The 21251-nt window shown below is 46.2% G+C and overlaps 2 protein-coding genes across 3 annotated transcripts in view; both read right to left on the minus strand.

Moving 5' to 3' along the window:
* The window catches only part of PRKD2 (protein kinase D2), a 36200-nt gene extending 32292 nt beyond the window's left edge, over positions 1 to 3908 (minus strand). Inside the window, exon 1 of the mRNA XM_089478618.1 lies at positions 3888 to 3908. The gene's annotated coding sequence lies outside the window, so the exon portion shown is untranslated. The remainder of the gene's footprint in view (positions 1 to 3887) is intronic.
* Positions 633 to 21218, minus strand: STRN4 (striatin 4). 2 transcript variants are annotated; one of them, XM_089478620.1, is made up of 18 exons: positions 20773 to 21218; positions 15646 to 15749; positions 15256 to 15329; positions 14314 to 14392; positions 13796 to 13996; positions 12129 to 12282; positions 11086 to 11236; positions 10427 to 10540; positions 10161 to 10276; positions 9444 to 9619; positions 9121 to 9168; positions 8748 to 8869; positions 8234 to 8404; positions 6525 to 6665; positions 5675 to 5773; positions 5362 to 5448; positions 3888 to 4077; positions 634 to 3784 (listed from the first exon to the last, which is right to left on the minus strand). In XM_089478620.1, exons 1-17 carry the CDS (start codon positions 21160 to 21162, stop codon positions 3908 to 3910), a joined length of 2397 nt encoding a protein of 798 aa, XP_089334746.1. In that variant the 5' UTR covers positions 21163 to 21218; the 3' UTR covers positions 634 to 3784; positions 3888 to 3907. The 2 variants fall into 2 exon arrangements, with proteins under 2 accessions (XP_089334745.1, XP_089334746.1); XM_089478619.1 differs by having other exon boundaries at positions 633 to 4077; positions 5675 to 5776.
* Between the last annotated feature and the right edge of the window lie 33 nt (positions 21219 to 21251).

The following is a 21251-nucleotide window of genomic DNA, read 5'->3' on the forward strand; positions in this document are numbered from 1 at the left end:
AGCCCAAATGCAACATTCATTTAGATTTCCTAGACATCTTCTACACATAGCCTGGAGGTAATTTTAGACAATATTGTAAATAATTTTGTGCATGGGAATTTGTGTACACTGAATAATCAGAAAGCAAAGGTGTCAATAGTTCAGCCATTGCAAGGGGGGAAATCATTTTTGGAGTATTTCACATTTCTTGATAAGGGAGACTCAACCTGTTCGTGATAAGCCCAGCCTCTCTAAGCCACTCAGGCGAAGGTTTGTTGAACTATAACTTCCACAACTGCTATAGCCAGTTGTGAGAATATGGAATCTGTAGTCTGAACACAGTTCAGACTTGGGGGAGGATGTTGTTGCATTTATAAGATAAGGTAAAGCATTATCTGTGAGCTACCATGGGTCCCTTTTCTGGAGAAAGATGGCAAAATAGTGAAAGAGATAACTATAAATTTGGCCTAGAATTTGAAGTTGCCCCTCTAGACATCTATAAGGCTTCTCTCTCAATCCATGAGGCCACCATTGATTTGGAAAGGAGGACTGCACAAATAGTTCCCAATCACAAAGTCATGCCAGAGGCTGGAGGAGAAGTGGTTATTCCTATTCAATGTCACCAAAAAACCCACTTTTATTCCAAAGGATTCTTTTTATTATTAATATTAATATTATTACTGAGGCAGTTTTTGTCCCACATACAACTTCAGTCTTGTGATTAAAGAGGACAAAAAAGGGAGAGAAGACAGAGTTCAAATAAATAGACAATAAAAAGCTAACCGGCGTTTTTAAAAAGGCAGGAGTGCTCTCAGTCTGGATAAATACAGCACACAGATACGTATCAGGGTCGGGGGGAAAGTAATTGGGGACCGGCTGGTGCAAAGGTGGGGGTTAGACCAAAAGTTTCGCAAGTGGCTAGTTGTCAGTGGCAGAGGGTGGCCCCCAGTTTGGAAGGAGGAAGATGAGCCTCTTATCCGATGTGCCCATGAGATTCAGAGAAAGCACAGTCTTCAAAAGCAGTGTCTTTAATTCCCTCCCTACCCACCCACTGCCTCCCCAGTCCCTATTTTAGCTCAAATTAGCACTATTTTTATTTTAAAAAAGACCATGGCTCGTAGAAACTATCACACAGTGATAACGTGATCGTGGTTACTTCAGCATCAGCCCTTTGTGTGTCTCTTGGGTTTCGTTTTCCCGCCCTCGAATCTGATTTTCTTTTACTATACACAGAATATACAAGGAAAGAGGCATTTTAAACCCCGGGAACAACAATAAAGGGGACGTCAGGGAAGTTCAAGCCAGGTATAAAAGTTATCCCATCGGGAGAAGAAAGTTCCCATCATTAAAACCAAACCAAACCAAGAGACTTTCATGGTTTTACTCTTCCACTTGATTAGGGGAATGTTGGCACAACAGAGCCTCCCCACAACAAGCTTATCCTTTAGTGCTAAAGCAGACTCTGGTAGAGTCACCCAGAGCAAGTGCCGTGGCCAGGAAGGGTGCTCTAAAGCCGTGCGTGTGTGTTTTCCTGTAGAAGACATGGATATCTTTCAATCCCAATTTCAGACTGGTGGACTCAGCAAGGTGGAAGAATCCAGAGGCAGTGGACAAAGAGGCTTTGATGTGGCCATCAAGACAGGCAGACTCTATGCCAAGCCGTTTTGATCTGGAACCTTTGACCTTTCCCTTAACCGCCCACCTCAACAGGAAGACAAGTTGAAGTTCAACCCTGCCCTCCACCCTGAGGACATGCTCACTAAAATCCATGTGCAATTCATGCGCCAATCCAGCAAGCATTCCTTCTTCATTGTCTTTTTTTAGTGTTTTTGGTAAGGATTGCCAACTGCAGGGTAAGTTACACCAAAGATAAAAAGATAAAATATTTAAAAACACAGTAATCCCTCCCTCCCCTGCAAATACCCACACAAGTTAGGGGGATGGAAGTTCAAGCTCCTGGCTCTCAAGGGCTGGTTCCTCCCCACACTTGCCTTGAACCATGAAGCCAACACCTCTTTACCAGACTTCACATGTGATACCAACTCCCAAAGCTGATAAACCCAAGATACCGTGACAGCACCTCCCCTTAGCAGTATTTGAAGCCCTAGATGTGCCCTCCCTCTAAAACCCACCCCAACCCCAAGATGCCACTTGTAGTGCCCAATCTGGTTTGCTTTTTAGCTGGGGCCAGACCTGCCCCTTTACTTGGCTCTGGGAGGAGGCTGACTGAAAGTCCCAAGAAAATTAATGGTTGTAGGCCCTTCCCAGCTAGGGCATAGGGACGAAAGAGATTTATTTATTGCTGAGATGGGGTTGATCCCATAGAGGAGTGGAATCTGAATGGACCTTGAGGGGCGATTCCTTCCCCAGGAGAAAAACAAATGCAGCCCACCTCCCAAGACTTCTGATTGCTTCCACAAGTGGAGCCAGTACAACTCCTGCCTTAAGTGCAAGCAGAGGCAAGATCTGAACATTTTGCCAGCAGAAGCAGAACTGTCAACTCAAGACTGCCACCCTTGGCTGCCTACCCCTTCCAAGTTCACTGGGAACTAACCCCACTTTGCTTACTGGTATGTTTCTTTCAATCCCCCTCCTTTGTGGTTCCCAGATCTTGCCATCACTCCAGCCCCTTCTTGAAACAATTACAAGTAACTAGGAGCCTATAGTCTCACAAGCAGCCCACCAATGACCCCGCACCATCTTGTCAATCAAGTCTCTCACCTATTTACTTAACTATGGTTGCTGCCTGCCCCTTCCTTTTTCATTTCCCCCACCTATTCCCACTCCTCTTAACTGTGGCCTCTTCCACAATAAGGACAGAAGCAAAACAGAGGCAGGAGCAAGCTTTCCTGCCCTAGTCAGGGTTTCTGGAAACAAAAGGTCGGAGGTAGGTAGGTAAAGAGCTCCTTCCTCCTTTGGTGTTCAAATACATTATCAGTATTGTGAAGGTGGGATGTTCAGTGTAGGGGTGCCTTGGGAGTCAAGAGGCGGGAGAGCTAGAAGGAATGAGAAACTCAAGGAAGCACATGGGGAAGAGGGAAAACCCGGTGGCCCAAGCAGCTACCATATGATTCAGTCTCTCCTCCACACAAGAAGTCAAACCGTCAGCATGCAACTTGGAACGTATTACTGCCACAACAGGCTGCTGTTAAGAGCTGAAATTGGGGTGGGGGGTGGGAGTGTCACTCCAATTGCATCTTCTGTCCCTCATTTGGCTAAGCTGAAGGAACACAGCCAAGACTGAGAGAAGAGGGAGAGAGAGGAAGTCCTGGTGGCTCAGTTTTGGCCTGCCCTGGTCAATGTTCAGTAGCTGTGCTGCAGCTGGCCAGGGGTGTCCTTTTAAAAAGAAGGTCACAGGCCCAAGAAGGCTAAAACTTCTGGAAACGTCAAAACTTGGTGCACAAGACAGCATGGAGGCAAATGTTTTGGGGAGCTGCCAAAAGCCCTTTGCAACATCACAAGAGTCTCAACGCCCTCCATTGCCACCCCTCCAACAATTCAGGGGGGAGGGGGAATCTTCTGCTCCCTGAGCTGGGAAATAATAAAAACCAGGCGACCTTGAAATGAGTGGAAAATATTTCAGTGCTGGTGAAGGTGAGCCCCAAGGTGAGAGAAGCAGCTGCCTTTCCCCCGCTGATCCCTGGTCTCATGCCTCGGCCACCGCTGTCCAGCAGGGATCAGTCCTGAGCTCGGGTTGAGATGGTGAGAGGCGCCCGTGGCGAAGAGGAGAGGTGTTAGCACCACTGGCTGGGCCAGAGAAAGAAATAAAGAAAACAACAGAACAGAGGAGGTCCTGGGGACACACCTAATGGGAGACAGAGAAAGAGTGAGAGAGAGAGAAAGAGCACCCATGAAGAGGTGGGCCCGGTGGAGCTGCTTCCTGCCCCGCCCCTCTGGGTGTGGCTTACCTGCAGGCCCTGCCCTCTCCTCACACAAAGACCTTGGCAAGGGCATCAGCCCCGGCGCTGGCAATCAGGGCCTTGCTGGGGTGGAAGGCCACGTCATGGATGGCCTCCTCATGCTTCTTGCGGTGGGCAGTGATCTCCTGCGTGCACGTTTTGTTGTCGAGGTTCCACAGTCGGAGGGAGCAGTCGTGGCCTGGAAGAGACAAGGGGTCAAGGGGTTAACTATGGGGGGGTCACAGGCCTACACATGGGTGAGACATCGAGGAGGGCATAGTGGTTTTCAGGTGTGCCTCCGAAAGCCCTCAACCGTCTTCATTGGGGGAGTAAGAGAAGTGAGCCATATAGGGTTACTTTGAGGGGCAGAGGGGGATATGCATTTCCAAGCAGCCAGGTGCAAAGCACATGACCACAGATACCTCCCATTTACTCTGTTGCCTCTAGGTCGGTGGCTCCCAAACTTTGGCCCTCCAGATGTTTTGGATTTCAACTCCCAGAAACCCAAGCAAACTTGGCTAACTGTCAGAATTCTGGGAGCTCAAGTCTAAAACATCTGGGTGACCACAGTTAGGAAATCACTGCTCTAGGTTATGTTGTTTGGAAGGCAAATCAGACCACTCAAGGGGACAGACTCAGTCTAGGAATTTGCAGGTCTCGAATTCAAAGCTGAATTTTAAAATAAAGCTTCTGTCTTTGTACTGACTCTTACTTCAAAACACAGGACTTCCTGCTGCACCCTCTTTCGCAGCTCTGAGAAGCCCTCTCGTCCCATTCTTATGCTCACCAGAAATCCAGGGCATGTAATTGGAGCATGCTACCTCCCAGCAGTAGTTAGGCATGGGCTAAAATTGATCACTGAGTATTTGCAACAGTGGGCAGGACAGCTTTGCTCTGGAGGGAAACCTGTCAAAATGTCAGCCCTTACTCCCTAACAAAAAAGTGGAGAAAGTGGCCCCAGGATAATTTCTGTAGCCCCCAAATATTTTTGCTTCCCCCACAATGCCCTCTAGGTGTTTTTTTACCACATTCATGGCCTTGTCAGGCCATATTAGGCCCAGAGGAGGCTTTTCTCCTAAAGGAAGTAATGCACAAGTCAACTTCTGAGTCACTTCCTGTTACTAAAACAAGTCTGTCCACAGCCTAAAATGGCCAGGGATAGGGCATAATGAAAATTGCTCCTCTGTTCCCTAGCAGCCATTTGGGAGTGAGGTGGGGGGGGGGGATGCTTTCTCTTTTTGGGTGGGGAAGGGATGCAGCAGGAGGGTATGTCCTCTGAAATTTTATTTGTCCATCCCTGCCTACAAGTCAGTGGAGTGCCACCATCTGTGGGCATACAAACAATCTGCAGTATATGACACACATAAACCCCGCTTCTATATCCTCCCTTCTCTTTAAGGTTCCAATCTATACCGAAAGCATTAGTCTAGGAGCAAAATGCCCCAGAAAGCCCCCTGGATATAGAAGAAGAGGCAAGACTTACTTCCTGACATAAGGAAGACACCGTTGGGATCTGCAGCAAGACAGGTGACAGCATCCAGGTGAGCCACCATGGAATGCACAGCTTTCCCTGTGGAAAAAGGAGAGTGTTCCCAAGTATTTCAGAACAACTGCAGAACATTAGCATTTGTAAATAACTCCTTCTGCTGGGCTATTTTGGACAAGAATACTGAGAACAGGATGATCAGTTAACAGTGTTTTAAGAAGCGGCTTATTAAAAGTAGGAAGGAGGCAGAGGTGACAAGCTTGCACCACTATCAATTCCACCATTGGGCAACTCTCAAGCTCTCTCCTACCTGTCCGATTGTCTAGAAAGCGGATTCCCCGGTCATCGTGTGCTGTGATTGTGATTGGCTGGGTTGGGTGGCTCACCACTTGGTTGATCTGACTGGCCCCTGATGAGAGAAGTTGAATCCCAATTTTAGGCCATGGTCAAGTTGGCTAAAAATCTTTCCTTGAGAAAAGAACAAAGGCTGGGTATATCTTCTGGGATGTTACATTACAAACCTATTTGGATTTCTATTCAGGGGACCTTGGAAAAGAAAATCAATTCTACACTCAAATTTTGGAAGACACTTGTTATTTTTCCTGCAGTATTAAAAGAAGATACCCTCAATTAACTAAGCATATTATTTTAATATGTAAAAAAGAATTGGCGATGGTCAGCACTATCCTCACAGAGGCACCCCTTCTTTTCCTACTCACCCACAAGACAATGCCTCTCCTGAAACTCTTCTTACAGTCAGACCCTTGCACAACTAACCATGAAGTATCTTTGTGCTCCACAAGGATTGATTTAAGGCAGGGATGGGTAATGTGGCTGGCTTTGCCACCCGTGTTTTAGAGCATTTGCTATTCCCCCGCCCAAAATAAGCTAACTAAAACGGATATATTTAAACAAACGATTACTCATTCAATGAAGCAACTAAAACTAGAAGAGAAAAGGCAATGCATGTAGCAAAATGTCCTGGAGAGAAACACATTACCAAAGTTCTTAAATGGATTCAAGTCTAACCAAGATGTACTGACTTTCCCCCAGAACTAGAGAGTCCCTGCTCCCAAGACTGCATGCCTAGAATAGTCTCTTGTTCCAATTAAAGACAAGAAATCAACTACATGGCTATCTTCCCTCCTGCCCATACTCACCATTGGCTGGTCTAGATTCCAGTGTCAGGACAGGGCAGGAGGTCTCCACGTCATAAAGAACTGCATAGCCTGTCTGAAAAGCTGCCACGGCATGTGTGGGTTCAGTACTGGAGAATGTGATGGAAGTTGGGATTCCATTTTCTACAGAAGAGGAAAGAGAAAAGCATCTGGACACCAGATCTGCATCGTACGATTCAAAGGATGAGCTGGAGGGGGAGATTTCCAATTACATGCGATTTCTCCATACCATTCACAAAAAGCCTTGCCTAATCTTGAGGTTGGATGAACCTCTTCATGGCTTCAAAATACAGGACCTCCTGCTGCCCCCATTTTCCCAGCTTTGAGAACCCAATTTCTGTGTTAAGAAAAGACCCAGGGCAGGAACTGGAGTAACTCTCTTTCAATACTTTGTGTGCCTTCAAGTTGTTTCCAATTTATGGCAACCCTAAGGAGAATCGGTCATGGTTTTTTCTTGGAAAGTTTCTTCAGAGGGGGTTTGTCATTGCTTTCCCCTGAGGCTGACAGAATGTGACTTCCCCAAGGTCACCCAGTGGGTTTCCATGGCTGAACTGGGATTTGAACCCTGGTCTTCAAAATCCTAGTCCAATGACCAAACCACTATACTGTACCACATTGGCTTTCATTATCTCCAATATGGCATGGCTTGCTTGAGAACATTAGAGATGTCATGTTGGGTAGAACAGCGTGGCCGCCAGGGGAACACAGGTAGGCTGGCAAAATGTCAGCCATTTCCCTTTACAGCCAACAAGTCAATGGTGTAGTGTAATTGATCAGACAACCTGGCATGAAGGCTTCTGGTTTAACCCATTTCACTTCCAAGAACAAAAATGTTCTTCAATAGCAGAGTACTGCAAAGCGATAAAATGCATGGAAGAACTGTGCTGCTGCCTTTAACATGGTATTTAAAAATTAATTAAAAAATTTAATGCAGCTCCAAACCAACTCCAGATGTGAGGCACACAGCGCATTACTTATCACAAATGCTATCCAACTGTGGCCTGTACACATGCTAAGAATGTACTTGGCTCCGATGAGGTAATGCCTCAGATACTACAGAAGCCAACTAATACTGCACATGTTGAACCAGGTTGGACCAGAAATAATGAATGCTCTGCAAGGAGAAATAGTTTTAGACTACCAGTTCAAGACAGCAGCTGCCAGTTAAGAAGAGGAGGGCTCCCTCTACCGTCCATTATTTAGCACAGTCCAAAAGTTGCTTTATATACCTACTTCCTTTTGGTAACTGCAACAGAATGACAGTCACACCTTCTTTATTTATTTGCTACGGTCACTATGATTCCCTTTTCTGGGAAGCTGAGAGGAAGAGGAACTATGATCAATTAATAAATTACATGCACAAAGCTTGGAGAAGGTTACTGAAAGTCCAGTATTATTGAAACCTTGTTCCTGGAAGGCTAGGAGGCTGCTGCAGCCTTTGCCCTGGTTCAGCTAGTATGCCAGATGAGCTCATTCCTAGGGAATGCAGACTTGGCCAGAGGGGATTGTGCCTTAACTGCCTCCGTTTTTCTTATGCAAGGAATACTCAGAGGTGGTTTGGCACTGCCATCCTCTGAAATACAAATTACAGCACCTGGTATTCTGTGGTGGTCACCATCCAAATATTAACCAGGCCTGTAGGGTATTTAGGCATCCTTAGAAGCCCTGATAATAAAAGAGGCCCAGCTCACCACTCTCTGTGTTGTAAGTGCTGAGGCAGGAGGAGTCGCTGCTGCTTGGGTCCCATATCCTCACTGTGCCATCTGCAGAGCAGGAGGCTAGGCGGTTCTTTGAGGGGCTGAAGGCCAGGCCCCAGACAGCATCCGTGTGGCCATCCAAAACGTTGCTGAGCATGCTAGGGTCTGCACAAAAAAAGGGAAGTTTAACATCACTGACCTGCCATTAAGATCAACGCAGCAATGAAGGAGGCATGAGACTTCTGCAGTTAGTTTGCATTAGTGCTTCTCAACTTATTCAATGTGGTAGGATTCCCTCTTCCCACCTCCTTTTGCCAGGGGCTGGATGTCAACAGGAATCATTACCTATGCCACCATCACCACATGCTCTCAGATCTAAATGTGCAATGTGAGGGGTCACTTGCAAGTTCCTTCCCCTGTAAAACCACAGTGATTCTCAGCCACTGGCACCCAAGAAGCAACAAGGTGAGATGCTGCTGAGTCAGGATGAGCAGATAACGGTCCCTACCATAACCGTCGTAAGGATCCATGCTGAGATCTGGGATCCTCCAGCAACGGATCCGTGTATCCAATCCACCGCTATAGCAGTACTCGCTGTTGCAACCCATAGTGACAGAAAGCACAGGGCCCCTATCAAGGAACAACAGGTATGTGAGAGACAGGGAGAAAGATCAAAGGGTGAGCTGTTCTTTAAACCAGGAATTTTCTGCCTTAAATATTAAATAATGTAGCAGGCCTCGAGCAAGGAATAATCTTGTTGCTGTATCTCAGGCAGTAAAGTATCTTAGGCACATATACAGCTCATTCAGGTAGGGGGTCAGTTTTCAATAAAAGCCCCTCCCCAATACACACATATACTGTACTCTTCTATACATACACACCTGTGGGCCCTGAATGCATAGACAGGTTCTACATCTAAAGCTGCATTCCTGTAATGGCAGAGAAGGAGAGACAATGAAAAGATGAGTCAGGCAATCTATGCTTCTGCACATTTTTAAAAAGCCAGTATATTATTTACATGGAGCTATCCCCCACCCACCCTGATAGCTCCCCCAATCTGGTCCACAGCAGATTAGCTTTGACAGATTGACCTTCACGCTCTTCCAACAATGACGGGCTCTTTGGCTTTGCTGCCTCCAAGGGCTGACCCATTTTTAGGCTAACTGCTCTGGGCTATAAGTTGGTTGATTCTCTTAGTGCTCACTTTTTGGCTGCCACTGTTTTCTGGAGATTCCACAGCTTGAGTGTGCCATCCTCTGAAGCAGTGACCAAGGCAGACTCCACATGGTGGAATGCCAGAGCCCGGATGCCATCGTAGTGACTCCGCAGGGTAAACTTCGGGTTCCACGTCTTCTTAAAGGCATCTTTACTGTCGGAAAGCTGTAGAGGAGAAAGAATAATTAGTTATCTATGTGCCCCTTCTAAATCTTCCTTCCCCTCAAAAAGAGGGGTCCTTAAACTTTTTGTGCCATCAACCCCTTTGGCAGAACTGCAAAGTCTATGGGTCCCTTCTCAAAGTAATATTTAAATTTTTGAGATATCTGCAACAATTGCAAAGTGGTATGAAAATATCTGTAATTTCTATTCCTGATGAAGTCACTAGTACTGCTGACACCACTGTGATTTGTTGCCTACATGCATAATTGAAGGAAATGCTAAATTTCCATTAGAGAGATTAGTGAAAATATAGATGCAAACTTTCCCCCATCCAGGTTCATGGATCCCCTGAAAAGTGCAAAGACCCCAGGCAGAGTGTCTGTGGACCCCAGGTTAAGAACCTCTGCTTCTGAAGGACTTCCACATCTGCTTTTTCTTGCTATGACAGTCACCTTGCAGATGGGTGAGCAGAAGGGGGATTGAAGAGGCAGGAGATGGGGGAAATCGAGCCAACAGTGGAAGTACACGTTCTACAGCTACTCACATCACAGCTTAGTTCGTTGTCATTGGTAACTGTCAGATCAGCGAGGTCGCCCAGACTGACTTCTCCCCCACCAATTGTGTCCATTATAAACACATCCGAGGAGAACCCCAGTGACCCTGTTTTGAGGAGAGGGGAGAGAAAATATTTTATATGTGTGGCAACAGGCCAGGCTGTACAGAAGAAAAGGGGAGGAGGCCAGGAGAAGCAGGATACACACAAAAGGGAACAGGAAGATCGAAAGCTCAGGGGGCTAACTAATCCATCACCTTCATGAGATCTGGGCTGACCGGAGATGGCTGAGGGCATGGATGGCTTAGGAGGAAGTCCATCCACATCACGAAGGTCAGCAAGCATACCTTGCAGCTTCACCCTGCGGGTTTCTGTAAAAGGCAGGCAGAAAACTGAGGAAGAGAGAAGTCCATAAATCTTTAGACTTTTCTTTAAATATCTAAAAGATTGCTATGTAATGATGGAACGAGCTTGTTTTCTTCGGCTTCAGAGGGCAGGACCAGAAACAGTGGATTCAAATTACAAGAAAAGAGAGTGTAACTAAACCTTAGGAACTTTCTGAGAATAAGAGCTGTCTGACAGTGGAACAGACTGCCTCAAAGGGTGGTCGAATCTCCCTTTGGAGGTTTTTAAGCAAGGTTGGATGGTCACCTTAGGGGGCTTTAATAATGGATTCCTGTGGCCTATTATAGTCTTTAAAAAGGATCACTCCTCCACCATGTAACAGCCCACAAGTCTCAGCTTCTCCTGCAAAGTGATACCGATTGGATGAACTCTGGCAATTTATGAAACAACATACTGGCATTTTGATATCCTCACCCTAATACAGTTCTTTAGGAGACAATTCAGAGATCTTACATGATAGGTTGCCCATAGAGCTTAGACAAAAAGGAGGGAGACTCAGCTCTGTAATTACCAAGCTCATTGCCATCTCCGGCCCGCCGTGTGTCCCCGGATCCCTCGCCATTCTCCCCAGAGCCCAGAAAGTCAAATTCGCTTAGTGCATCCTCAGAGTCTTCATCATCATCTTCATCCTCCACTTCTGGCATCAGGGGCTTATTGGTGAGCTGCCAAGAGAATGGGACGGTCAGAGTTGGGTGAGTCATCAATGCCCTCACAGAGAGAAGAACAACACTGGTCTAGCTAGAGGAAAAGTTGCATTTTAGGAGTATGACTAGATCAATTTGGAGGTGGGGGAGATGGCAGAGGTGTTAGGTACTCCATTTTGTCCCCAAACAGAGAAAACAGCTTGGAAAAAGTTTCTTTTTCACACTATATCTCCCAGAATCCTTCAAGGGCTGAGCTTGGAAGTGGCAATTCCCATTTTGCTTTTTCAACTTGGATGGGGAAAAAGTTAAGACTGAAAGACAGGCAAAATACTCAAGTGACATTATCAACTGAAAAGTGAGCATAGAGATTTAAATGAAAACCTGTGACTAATGTGTGGGCTTCCATTGCCTTGAGGAAGTTGCCAACAAAGGCTACAGTCCAACTTCTTCTTAATGAAAATCACTAGATACTAATTCCCTTCAGAAATGGAACGCTTCTCATTAGATCAGCCCCCCTGCTATTAAAAGTAGGAGCTGGCACTGCAATCTCTCCCCCACTCCAAAACTGCAACCCGTTTTCTATTGTGCCAACTGAATATCTGATGACAAATACACTGGTAATTCTCTTTGCACAAACATGCTTGCTTCTTGTCTGGGAAAACTGAGCTAATCACAGAATAAATTAGGTCTATGCCTTCGTTTTTTCTGTTCCTCTGACTAGGCAAAATTGGACACGAATCTTCTCAAGAGTGCTTGCAACTTTTTGACTGGCAAGTATAAAAATGTAGTAGGAGGAGAGGAATTATTTGACCAAATGTAAGTTACATTTGCTAAGTGGGTTGGTAAATGAAGTAAAAGAGGCAGATGATTCCAAATTGTTATTTTTTTAAATGGAGGAGGAGAGTGGTACCTTTACTCGCTGCTTTTTGTGCTGCCGCTGTGTCTCTAAAGGTAGGCTTTCCAAGTCCTCCTCTTCATCACTATCTTCTTCGCAGCCCTGCAGGAAAGGGATCTTCTCCATCACTGTGTTGCTAATTCGGTCCTTTGCCTCTTTCCCAGCATTCCTGCCAACCAGAAAAATAGGAACAGTTCGACACTGGGATGCAGTTTGAAGCCTATGGCACCCCTCATGTGGAAAGACAGGGAAAAGTACACTTGACATTATAGATTTATCTTTTCAATGGTACAAAATTTCTTGTTTGGAGATAGGATACCAACTCCTAAAGCAACTGCATACAAATTTTCTTCTTGGTTTGATGCAACATGTCCATTCCTGGTTTACCAACACTCACAAACATCATTACACATTCCATGCAAGATCACTTACAGCCTTCCTTAATCATAGCCCCTTCTCCCACACAGAACATGTACACTTTCTTTGCTATACAGGAGACAAGAAAAGACCAGAATAACTCTGAATGAATGAATGGCTGAAAAGAACTATGAAAGCCAGCATTAGCCAGGACCTTCCTTAGAGGTAGATACGGATACTTTCTACTGCCCCCACCCTGAAACTCAGTGGTGAAATCCTCTAACACTTTAACTAGCAGTAGGAGGTAGAAATACGAAAGACTTTTATATAAGAATACATATGGTATTAGTTTATTACAATTCTTACTCTAGGTTTTCTATTCTCAGTTCTTTTTATGGAAAACAGTTTATTATTTCTGCTTGATGCTATGCAGAACTAGTGGTGGCATGATAATTTTGTTTTCATAACACTGTCAGTTTCTTCTGCTTTAATTTTATTAATTTGTATTTGTTTGTTTATCCTGAACCAAAAGACATTCCTTATAGTTCAGGTGTTTCTTACAGTTCAAGACTATGTAACTCTATTTACAAAACAAAAAGATAAATGAGCAAACCAGCATGTTAAATTTTTCGTTATATTTTGAATAAACTGTACTCTTAACATAGCAAACATGACAATTGCCTGCCAATCCAAGTTACAGATGATGAAATTTAATGTTCCTAAAGTAACAAAATGACTTTCGATTTGGAAACAGTGCTAAGATTGCATTTTCCCAACAACTTTCAGTCCCCAAAAAGCAGGGGAAAAGAGTTGTCTGTGCCCATGCATGGCTTCAAAATTTCCAGAAATTTCACATGCCTACTGGCAGGATATAGTTAGCTCCAATGTATCCTTGGATTCTGCATCTACTGATTCAACCATCCATGGCTTGAAAACATAACAAAAGAAAACCTTGATTTTGCCACTTTATATAAGGGACATCATTTTACTACATCACTGTATATAATGCGACTTGAACATACACAGATTTTGGTATCCATGAGGTGGGTGGGTCCTGGAACCAAAAACCAGCAAATACCAAGGACCCACTGTATACTGCAGGAAATATCAATAAAGATTTCAGTACAATTCAAGAGGTTAGAGACTGGTCCAGGCTTCATTCCTGAAAGAAGTCGGCCAATGAGAGCAGTGAGTAGGGAAACTGGAGAGAAGTCACACTCTCAGTCAAATTACAGGTCTAGCATATGGAGAGTGGGTGTTCCCTTTCTTTTTTCCCCTTTCTCACTCTCACACAGAGCTCTACAGCCAACGCAGCTGCCACTCACCTTTTGATCTGCTCCTCTATCTGCTTGACAAGGAGAGACTCTCCCCCATTCAGACCAGGAGGCCCTGAAGCTGGCCCCGTCCCCAAGCCACTGGGCTCAGCAGCGCCATTCAACTCCACGGAGCAGCGTCCCAGCAGAGCGCGAACCCGCTTGGAACGCATGTCTAGGATAGTGTCTGTGTAGCCCACTTCTTCCAGGTACCTGGGGAAACCAGTCACATGAGGGAGGAGGAAGCATATGTCTTCAGTTTTGTGCAGGCCAGCAACTGATAGGCTCTATGTCAAATCTCTCTAGAGGAGATACTGGAATTATCAAGCCTTCAGATATTGCGGAACTACAACTCCCTGGACAGCCAACAGTGAAGAATGCTAGAAGCTACAGTCCAACGACAATTCCCAACCCTGGTTTAAAGAGCAGCTGCCCCTTTGGCAACCAGCTTATGAGAAATTGCTGGCAAAGGTCCCTCATCCCCTTCCCTGGATTCCCAGAACCTCGGCCCTAGGAGTCTCACTACTCACTGACGGAGGAGCTGGCGGCCTTCCTTCCACATGAATTGATTGCTTTCCAAGGAAATGGGCTCCGCTGGTCCATTGGAGACTAGGTGTAAAACAATGGAAGGCTTCCATTAGCAATGAGTGCTACTTATCATAAGCACGTTTCCAACTGCTGTGCTATACTAAGGTTTGTCAGGATAGGGAGAGAGGCAAGGCTCAATTTTCTGAAAGCAGCCCACATGGAAGCGAGGACTGACATGTGTAGCAGGTTAAGTGTTGGACTAGGATTCCAAGGGACCAGGGTTTGAATTTCTGCTCAGTCAGAGGCACCCACTGGGTGACCTTGGGCAAACCATACATTCTATTAGCCTCAGAGGAAGGCTATGGCAAACCTCCGGCAAAGAGACTTTGCCAAGAAAACCCTAGGATGAGGTTTCCATCAGTCAGAGTAGACTTAAAGCACATAACAACGAGAACAACAGAGACCTCAAGCTGAGAGGAAGCCCTTTTCCTCACTTCAACTGAAGAAAGAGGCTGTGACTTGGGAAAGGGTAGCATTCTGTATAAGTCCAGAGGCACTTCGCCCTTCCTGGCTAGTAACTTCTCTCCAAAATATGACATTTTCTTACCTCCCAAAGCTTTGGGGGCATAGTTCGTTAAAAATAAATACTCAGAGTACTGTGGGATAGTCCACCTTCTGGGGGGTAGTCTTAAGGATGGCAGAAATGATAATCAAAAGTTGCCTACCCAGGATTTATACTAGTTCTGTCTCTTATGACTAGCACAAAGTCTCTTAAGTTTGAGGAAACACCACTCAATACCATATACTCTGCTCAACCTACTTCTTAAACATGACTTTTTAAAATCTATCTAGAGCCATCTAGGCCCATGATATTTTACAAATTACAAGACAACAGGTCCCTGCTAGAGACAAGAAATCCACAGATGTCTCACACCCCACAATACCTGGTTCTGACGTATCAGGTTTCTTTTCTCCTGGGTTCAGCTCAGTGCCAAATTTCAGCTTGTGATACTTTGACCTGGAACAGGCAAAAGAACCTTAGGAACCAATGTGGGAAACAAATGCAGCAGTAAATATTTGTTACTGTCTTTACGGAAAGCAGATGCTATCCAACACAATGGTGAAGTGACTGCCACCCAACCATATCTGGATGGCATTTAGAGATGAAAGAGCCCAGCTTGTACCTTCCCACCACAAGAAAGGGAAACTTCACTGCCTCTCAAAACAAGGGCTCTGGCTTCTAAGCTGAGCAACTAAGAGGTCTCTCTCAATTATGGCTGTGAATATCTATTCTGTTTCCAGAAAGAGGACATCTTGGTGTGCATGCAGCTCACCTTTCCTGCTTTAAAGCATATTCCAGCATCTTTATCCTCCGCACAAGATCTGTCTTCAGGTTCTCTTGGCCCTTCCTCTCTCCCTGAAGAAAGGCCACTTGTGCCTAAGGGAGCAAGAACTAAAAGTTAGGGACACAGGATTCTGACAACATGGCACATATACTCCTGTCTAGAAAAAAGGCATTGCAGGCAGGTACACACTCCGGTAAAGTTTCACGCAAACTCTTTCAGCAATATACACTGGAATAAAATTAAAACTTCCTTTGAAGATGCCATCCACAGCTGCTGGTGAAACGTCAGGAATAAACTCTTCATTTTTGTGGGTTTTTCAGGCTATGTGAGCATGTTCTAGAACATGGCCACTCAACAAACGGGAGAAGCAGGGTCTATATTTCTACACTGCAGAAATAATACAGTTTGATGGAGCTTTAACTGCCATGGCTCAATGTTATGGAATTCTGGGATTTGGTTTTGTGAGATATTTAGCCTTCTCCATCAGAGAACCGTGGCAGCTAAAGCGGCATCAAATTGCATTATCTCTGCAGTGTAGATGGTGCCCAGGAACTGGGTTGTCTGAAGGGAGAGAAAGAGCTCTGAAACTGTGGCTTTTCACGGATGTGAGGCTAAGACACAGACTCATTTACTTCCCTTCAACAACATCTCAGACTCTTGTCCTAAATTCAAAATCCTGCTGAAAGATTATGCTGCATAAGTGAAGAGGCTTAATGAACTAGTACTTCAAGGGGTCCTTAAAAACCAAACTGTGCTGTCTTTAAACACAAATTTAAACCTTTCAGGATAAGGAGAGTAATCTCATTTGACAGATAGCTTGAAAGGGTGATTTGCTTTATCATTTCCATGGTGTTTGGGTTTTTTTTTTTTTTTTTTTGGCTGCTTGCTTACTGTGTGGTCCTCAAAGTTTTGTTCCCCACATGCAGTACATATAGTCACTCCCACATTCACCTTTGGGATAGTAACTCTCCAAGCTTTTGTATCATTTCAAAGCTTCACACAAGGGTTCAATGGACCTTCCAGGGTCCAGAGGGCTGGGACTTTCTGATTAATGGAGGCAGTTACACTAACCTGCTAACCCTCTCAGGCTTTCCTCATTCTCTCCGAGTTGAGCATCATTCCTCACAGTAGCAGTACAGCAATGGATTTTCCAGCAACCATATATTGTTATGAGCTATGTCTGAAATCAGATGCAGCATTGTGTAGTAGCCTAAGGGTTGAATTGGGGCTCTGGGGGACTAGAGTTTGAATCACCACTCATTCATGAACAAGTCCAGTCTCTCAGCCTCAGAAGGTGGGAATGGCAAACCCTGCTATGAACAAATCTTGCCAATAAAATCCCACAATAGGGTCGACTCAAAAAAGGAGTTGAAGGCAGACAACAACACAGCTCTGTTGTAATGCTAAATATTTCAGAATGGCTTAGACCTGAATGTGCATTGGGCTTGCAAAAGACCTGCTCTTGTGGGGTGATAAGACTTGCTCGAAACCGGTTTGTTGATACCAATCAAACCTGCTGCCTGTATTTCCGGACTCTCCTTTGGGGCGTGGATGTAGAGACTGTTATGAGGAACACATGCCCTTCACAATGTATTCACTACACCCCTGGACTAGAGAAACCCGTTTGTTGAGTGGCAGCTGAATGGCAAAAAGGAAATTGTATACACCACGACAAGTTAAAGCACTTCTAGTTCATCTTTTTTGGTGGGTTTTTCAGGCTATGTGGCCATGTTCTGGAAGAATTTATTCCTGATGTTTCGCCTGCATCTGTGGCTAGCATCTTCAGAGAAGAAGATAGTCCTGTTTAAGAGTGCTTTAACTGCCCTGGCTCAATGCTAGGGAATTCTGGGAACTAGTTTTGTGAGACATTTAACCTTCTCTGTCAGAGAGGACTCTGGTGTGACAATAAACTACAATTCCCAGGACTCCTTAGCACTGAGCCAAGGCAGTTAAAGAGGTCTCAAACTGAATGATTTCTGCAGTGTGTTTTAGATCTATGTTTTATTAAGCTGCAAGTGGGCAACTGTGGCGGGGGCCAGTGTTTGCCCCCACAGCAGGCTGCACTGCATCATTTTCAGCCAAAAATAGCACCCAGAATTGACTTGCAATTGTGATATCCAGATTCCCTGGAGTTATTTTAGGTTTTGGCAAGTGGGTGTGCATTTTGAGAATATCCAGCACCACTAGCAGCAGTGAGAGAGTTTGGGGGATTTTTCCCCTGTGCATTTTTTGGGAGCATAGAGAGTTTGGAGATTTCAGGAGGGGGAATCAGAGGCCCCAAGAAAGAGGCTGGGGCCCTCTGCAGACTATACTTTCCCCACCACTGTAATGGATGCTCCCAAGTGTCAGTTTGGAGAGAGATTTTCCCCCTCCGCGGACTGAGCCTCCCACACCGTTTTGGATGTAGACAACCTGTCAGTTTTCAAAAGAGCTGAAAGAGATTTGACAGAGCCAATGCTTCCTCTCTTCCACCCCAAGCTTCCTCCAGTAGAACAGGCTTTTAGCACAATTCAAAAACTGGTTTATCAGAAGAATAAGAGGACGAACATACAGATCTATAAAGAGTAAACTTGCTTTCAAACTGCCTTCAGTTCCTTGGGTGTGTGTGTGGGGGGGGACTTATCACTTGTTCTTAGGCTTAAGTAGACTTCTTTTCTGCCCAGTGCCCTTCCCCCAAATACAAGCAGCCCATACAATCTCAGTTCCCAAAAGATCTTATGGCAATGGGGACAGATGATCCTCTCCTGCTTCTCACATATGCTTCAAGGTTAGCCCCTTGTCTTAGGGAATGGCTGTGATATTCACCCACTCCATTGCCATGCGGTCCTTCCATGTGCCACCCATCAGTTGGAGAGATGTCACTTACGCTCTGTCTCTTAACTTTTTTTCAAGGTAACACTTTGGGACAAATTCTCCATGCCTACTTGTGTGTGGGCCACTGCTTTCTCTCCCCATTCCCTACAAAGGAAAGAAACTCATCCTCTTCTCTGTTTGCTATACCCAGGCTCAGGTCCAGGAATGCTTCTGAATATCCCCCAGTCAAGTGAAGGCAGGCACTAAACACATCCACTCAACATGGCCATTGTTTGGATTAAAATATCCCATCCATCTTCCCTGTTCCTATTTCCTCCATTACGTTTTGGGCAGGCCCATAGCCTCTCACCTAAAATAATTTTTAAAACAACTAAGCCTAAGCACACCTACTTTGAAGCAACTTTCATTGAAATTAATGGGGACTGAAATCCTGTTTGGGGGATTAGACTTCTGGATCATAAATACAAACAGTTTTTGAATTAGCATCCCCCTCAAATGCACACTTCTTATGCATATCTTCCCCTATTCTGTAATGAATGGTAATTGAGACAGCACTGGAAGCATCCTACCCAACTGGGACAATCTCAGCCTATGTTCAGAAGAGCTCTGTGGAGCTCAGGAAGCCAACATCTCCCACCATTGGTCTCTATAAATGAGGGTGAAGATCTCATGTGCAGCATTTCTAGAAGGGTCTTAGGATTTGGGGAGAAATGCCTCCTCAAACCTCTTTAACATATCTTTTAAGTCACTATTTTGAAAATCACGGCACATTTGGGAGGAAAGCAGAGCCTGACATTTCCTATCCTCTCAAGCAAATTGGGCAGAAGAGGGAAGGTTTTCATCTAGAGGTGGGCCAGTGTGACGGCTAGGGATGCCTGGATCATGCATCCCTCCTTTGAGGGGATGAGTTTCACAATTCAAGATTTGAACCATGCTACATGAATCTGCTAGATCTATCCTAACTGCAGGAAGAAGCAGTAAGATTGGCATTTGAGATGCATTTCATGTCACAAAACTTCAGCCACATTCGCTCTTTCTTCCAGAATGGCTTTGGGCAGCAATGTCTAACTGTATTTCTTTTACGGCCAAGAAAAGCCTGTAATAAGGTCACCCTAGGGTTGCCATAAATCGGAAATGACTGAAGGCACACACAACAAAAATGACCACCCTCTTTCTTAAGGGGAAGAGAACAAATCCAATATGCATCCCCATCCTTTTCATTGCTGGACAGAGACCTTTAACAGGACCTCCCCCCACTGACCATAAGGATGTGAATAGCAACCATTCAGACTGCAGAATTAATGCAGTTTGACACCACTTTTGAGGTGTGGATGGCTAGGAATAGTGAAGGGTAGATGTGATTAGTATGAAGAGGTGATGTAGGACAGGAAATGTCTGTGTAATGTGTAATAGGTGAATGTACAGAAAGATGAACATAATACATTTAAAAAAGGGAGAAGTCCAAAGATTGAAGGAATAAGAATAAGGCCTGGATGAACAATGGATGCAAGCTGCAAGGAAAGAGATTCCAGCTAAACCTCAGGAGGACCTTCCTGGCAGCAAGAGCCGTTTGACAGTGGGACCCTCTCCCTTGGAAGGTGGCAACGTCTCCTCCTTCTGTGGATGGAGGGCCATCTGCCAGGGGGCTTTGGGTGTGAGTTCCTGCATGGCAGAATGGGGTGGGACTGGATCAGGGCCCTTCTTGGGCTCTCTTCCAACTCTATGATTCTATTATTGTTTTCCCTACAGACTGAGATTGTACAACCTCTGTCAATGAGTATGTTGCAGCCATAGCCAAAGGGGTCTCTCTTCCAACTCTATGATCTACAATGCTAAACCTTGCCAAGACTACCCTGGGTCAGAATGGGGTCTCTTCCAACGCTCTGCTTCTGAGGCACTCTCTCTCAGCCTCAGGGGAAGCCCTAGTGGCCAAAGCCCGGAGCTGGAAGAGACCTCGGGGGCAGTCAGTCCGGGCCCCTTCTGCCATGCAGGAACTCCCTGTCAAAGCACCCCCCTTGGCCAAAGCCAGCCAAGAAAAGCCCAGGGGAGGGCCCCCAGGAATGCAAGTGAAGGGGAGGCCAAGGGAGGCCCCTCTTCGCCCCGAGCGATGGGGCGGACGAAGGGGGGAAGGAGGGAAGCGCCTCTCTCCTCGGCGCCGAAGGCAGCCAGGTCCCCTCGGCCACCATTTCCCCGCAAGATGGCGGCGGCGGCGGCGGCGGCGGCAGGAGGAGGAGGAATCCTCCGAGGAAGACCCCGAAGGAACACAGACATAGATCCATATCCCTCTCTAGCCTTCCTGACCTGGAGCTCTGCCCTCTCCGCCTCCCAGCGGCTCTTCTCGGCCTCGAAGCGGGCCCATTCGTGCTGGATGAAGTGCAGGATGCCCGGGAGGCTCAGCTCGGCCCGGTTCGAGGAGGACGCGGAGGAGGAGGAGGAGGAGGAGGCCGACTGAAGCGACGGAGGAGCCGCCGGCTGAGGCGGCTGGTCTCCCCCCGCGGAGGAGGCCAACAAGGCGGCCTGCTGCTGCTGCTGCTGCTGCTGCTGCTGCTGCTGGGCCCGGAGTCCCGCCGCTCTCTCGGCCTCCATGGCGGCGGCGGAGGAAGAGGCGGCGTTGGCCGGCGGCGGAGGAGGCGGAGGCGGAGGCGGTGGCGACTGCTGCTGCTGCTGCTGCTGCCGCGGCTGCTGCCACATAGTGAGCCTCAGGCGCCTCTGAGAGGGAAAGGGACCGAGCCACTCAGGCGCTCCGGCCGAGAGAGAGCGCAGCGGCAGCCCACTTCCTG

Source organism: Sceloporus occidentalis, unplaced genomic scaffold (assembly GCF_023333645.1).
Source record: "Sceloporus occidentalis isolate IW3139 unplaced genomic scaffold, rSceOcc1.0.p SCAF_13, whole genome shotgun sequence".
Lineage (NCBI taxonomy): Eukaryota > Metazoa > Chordata > Lepidosauria > Squamata > Phrynosomatidae > Sceloporus > Sceloporus occidentalis.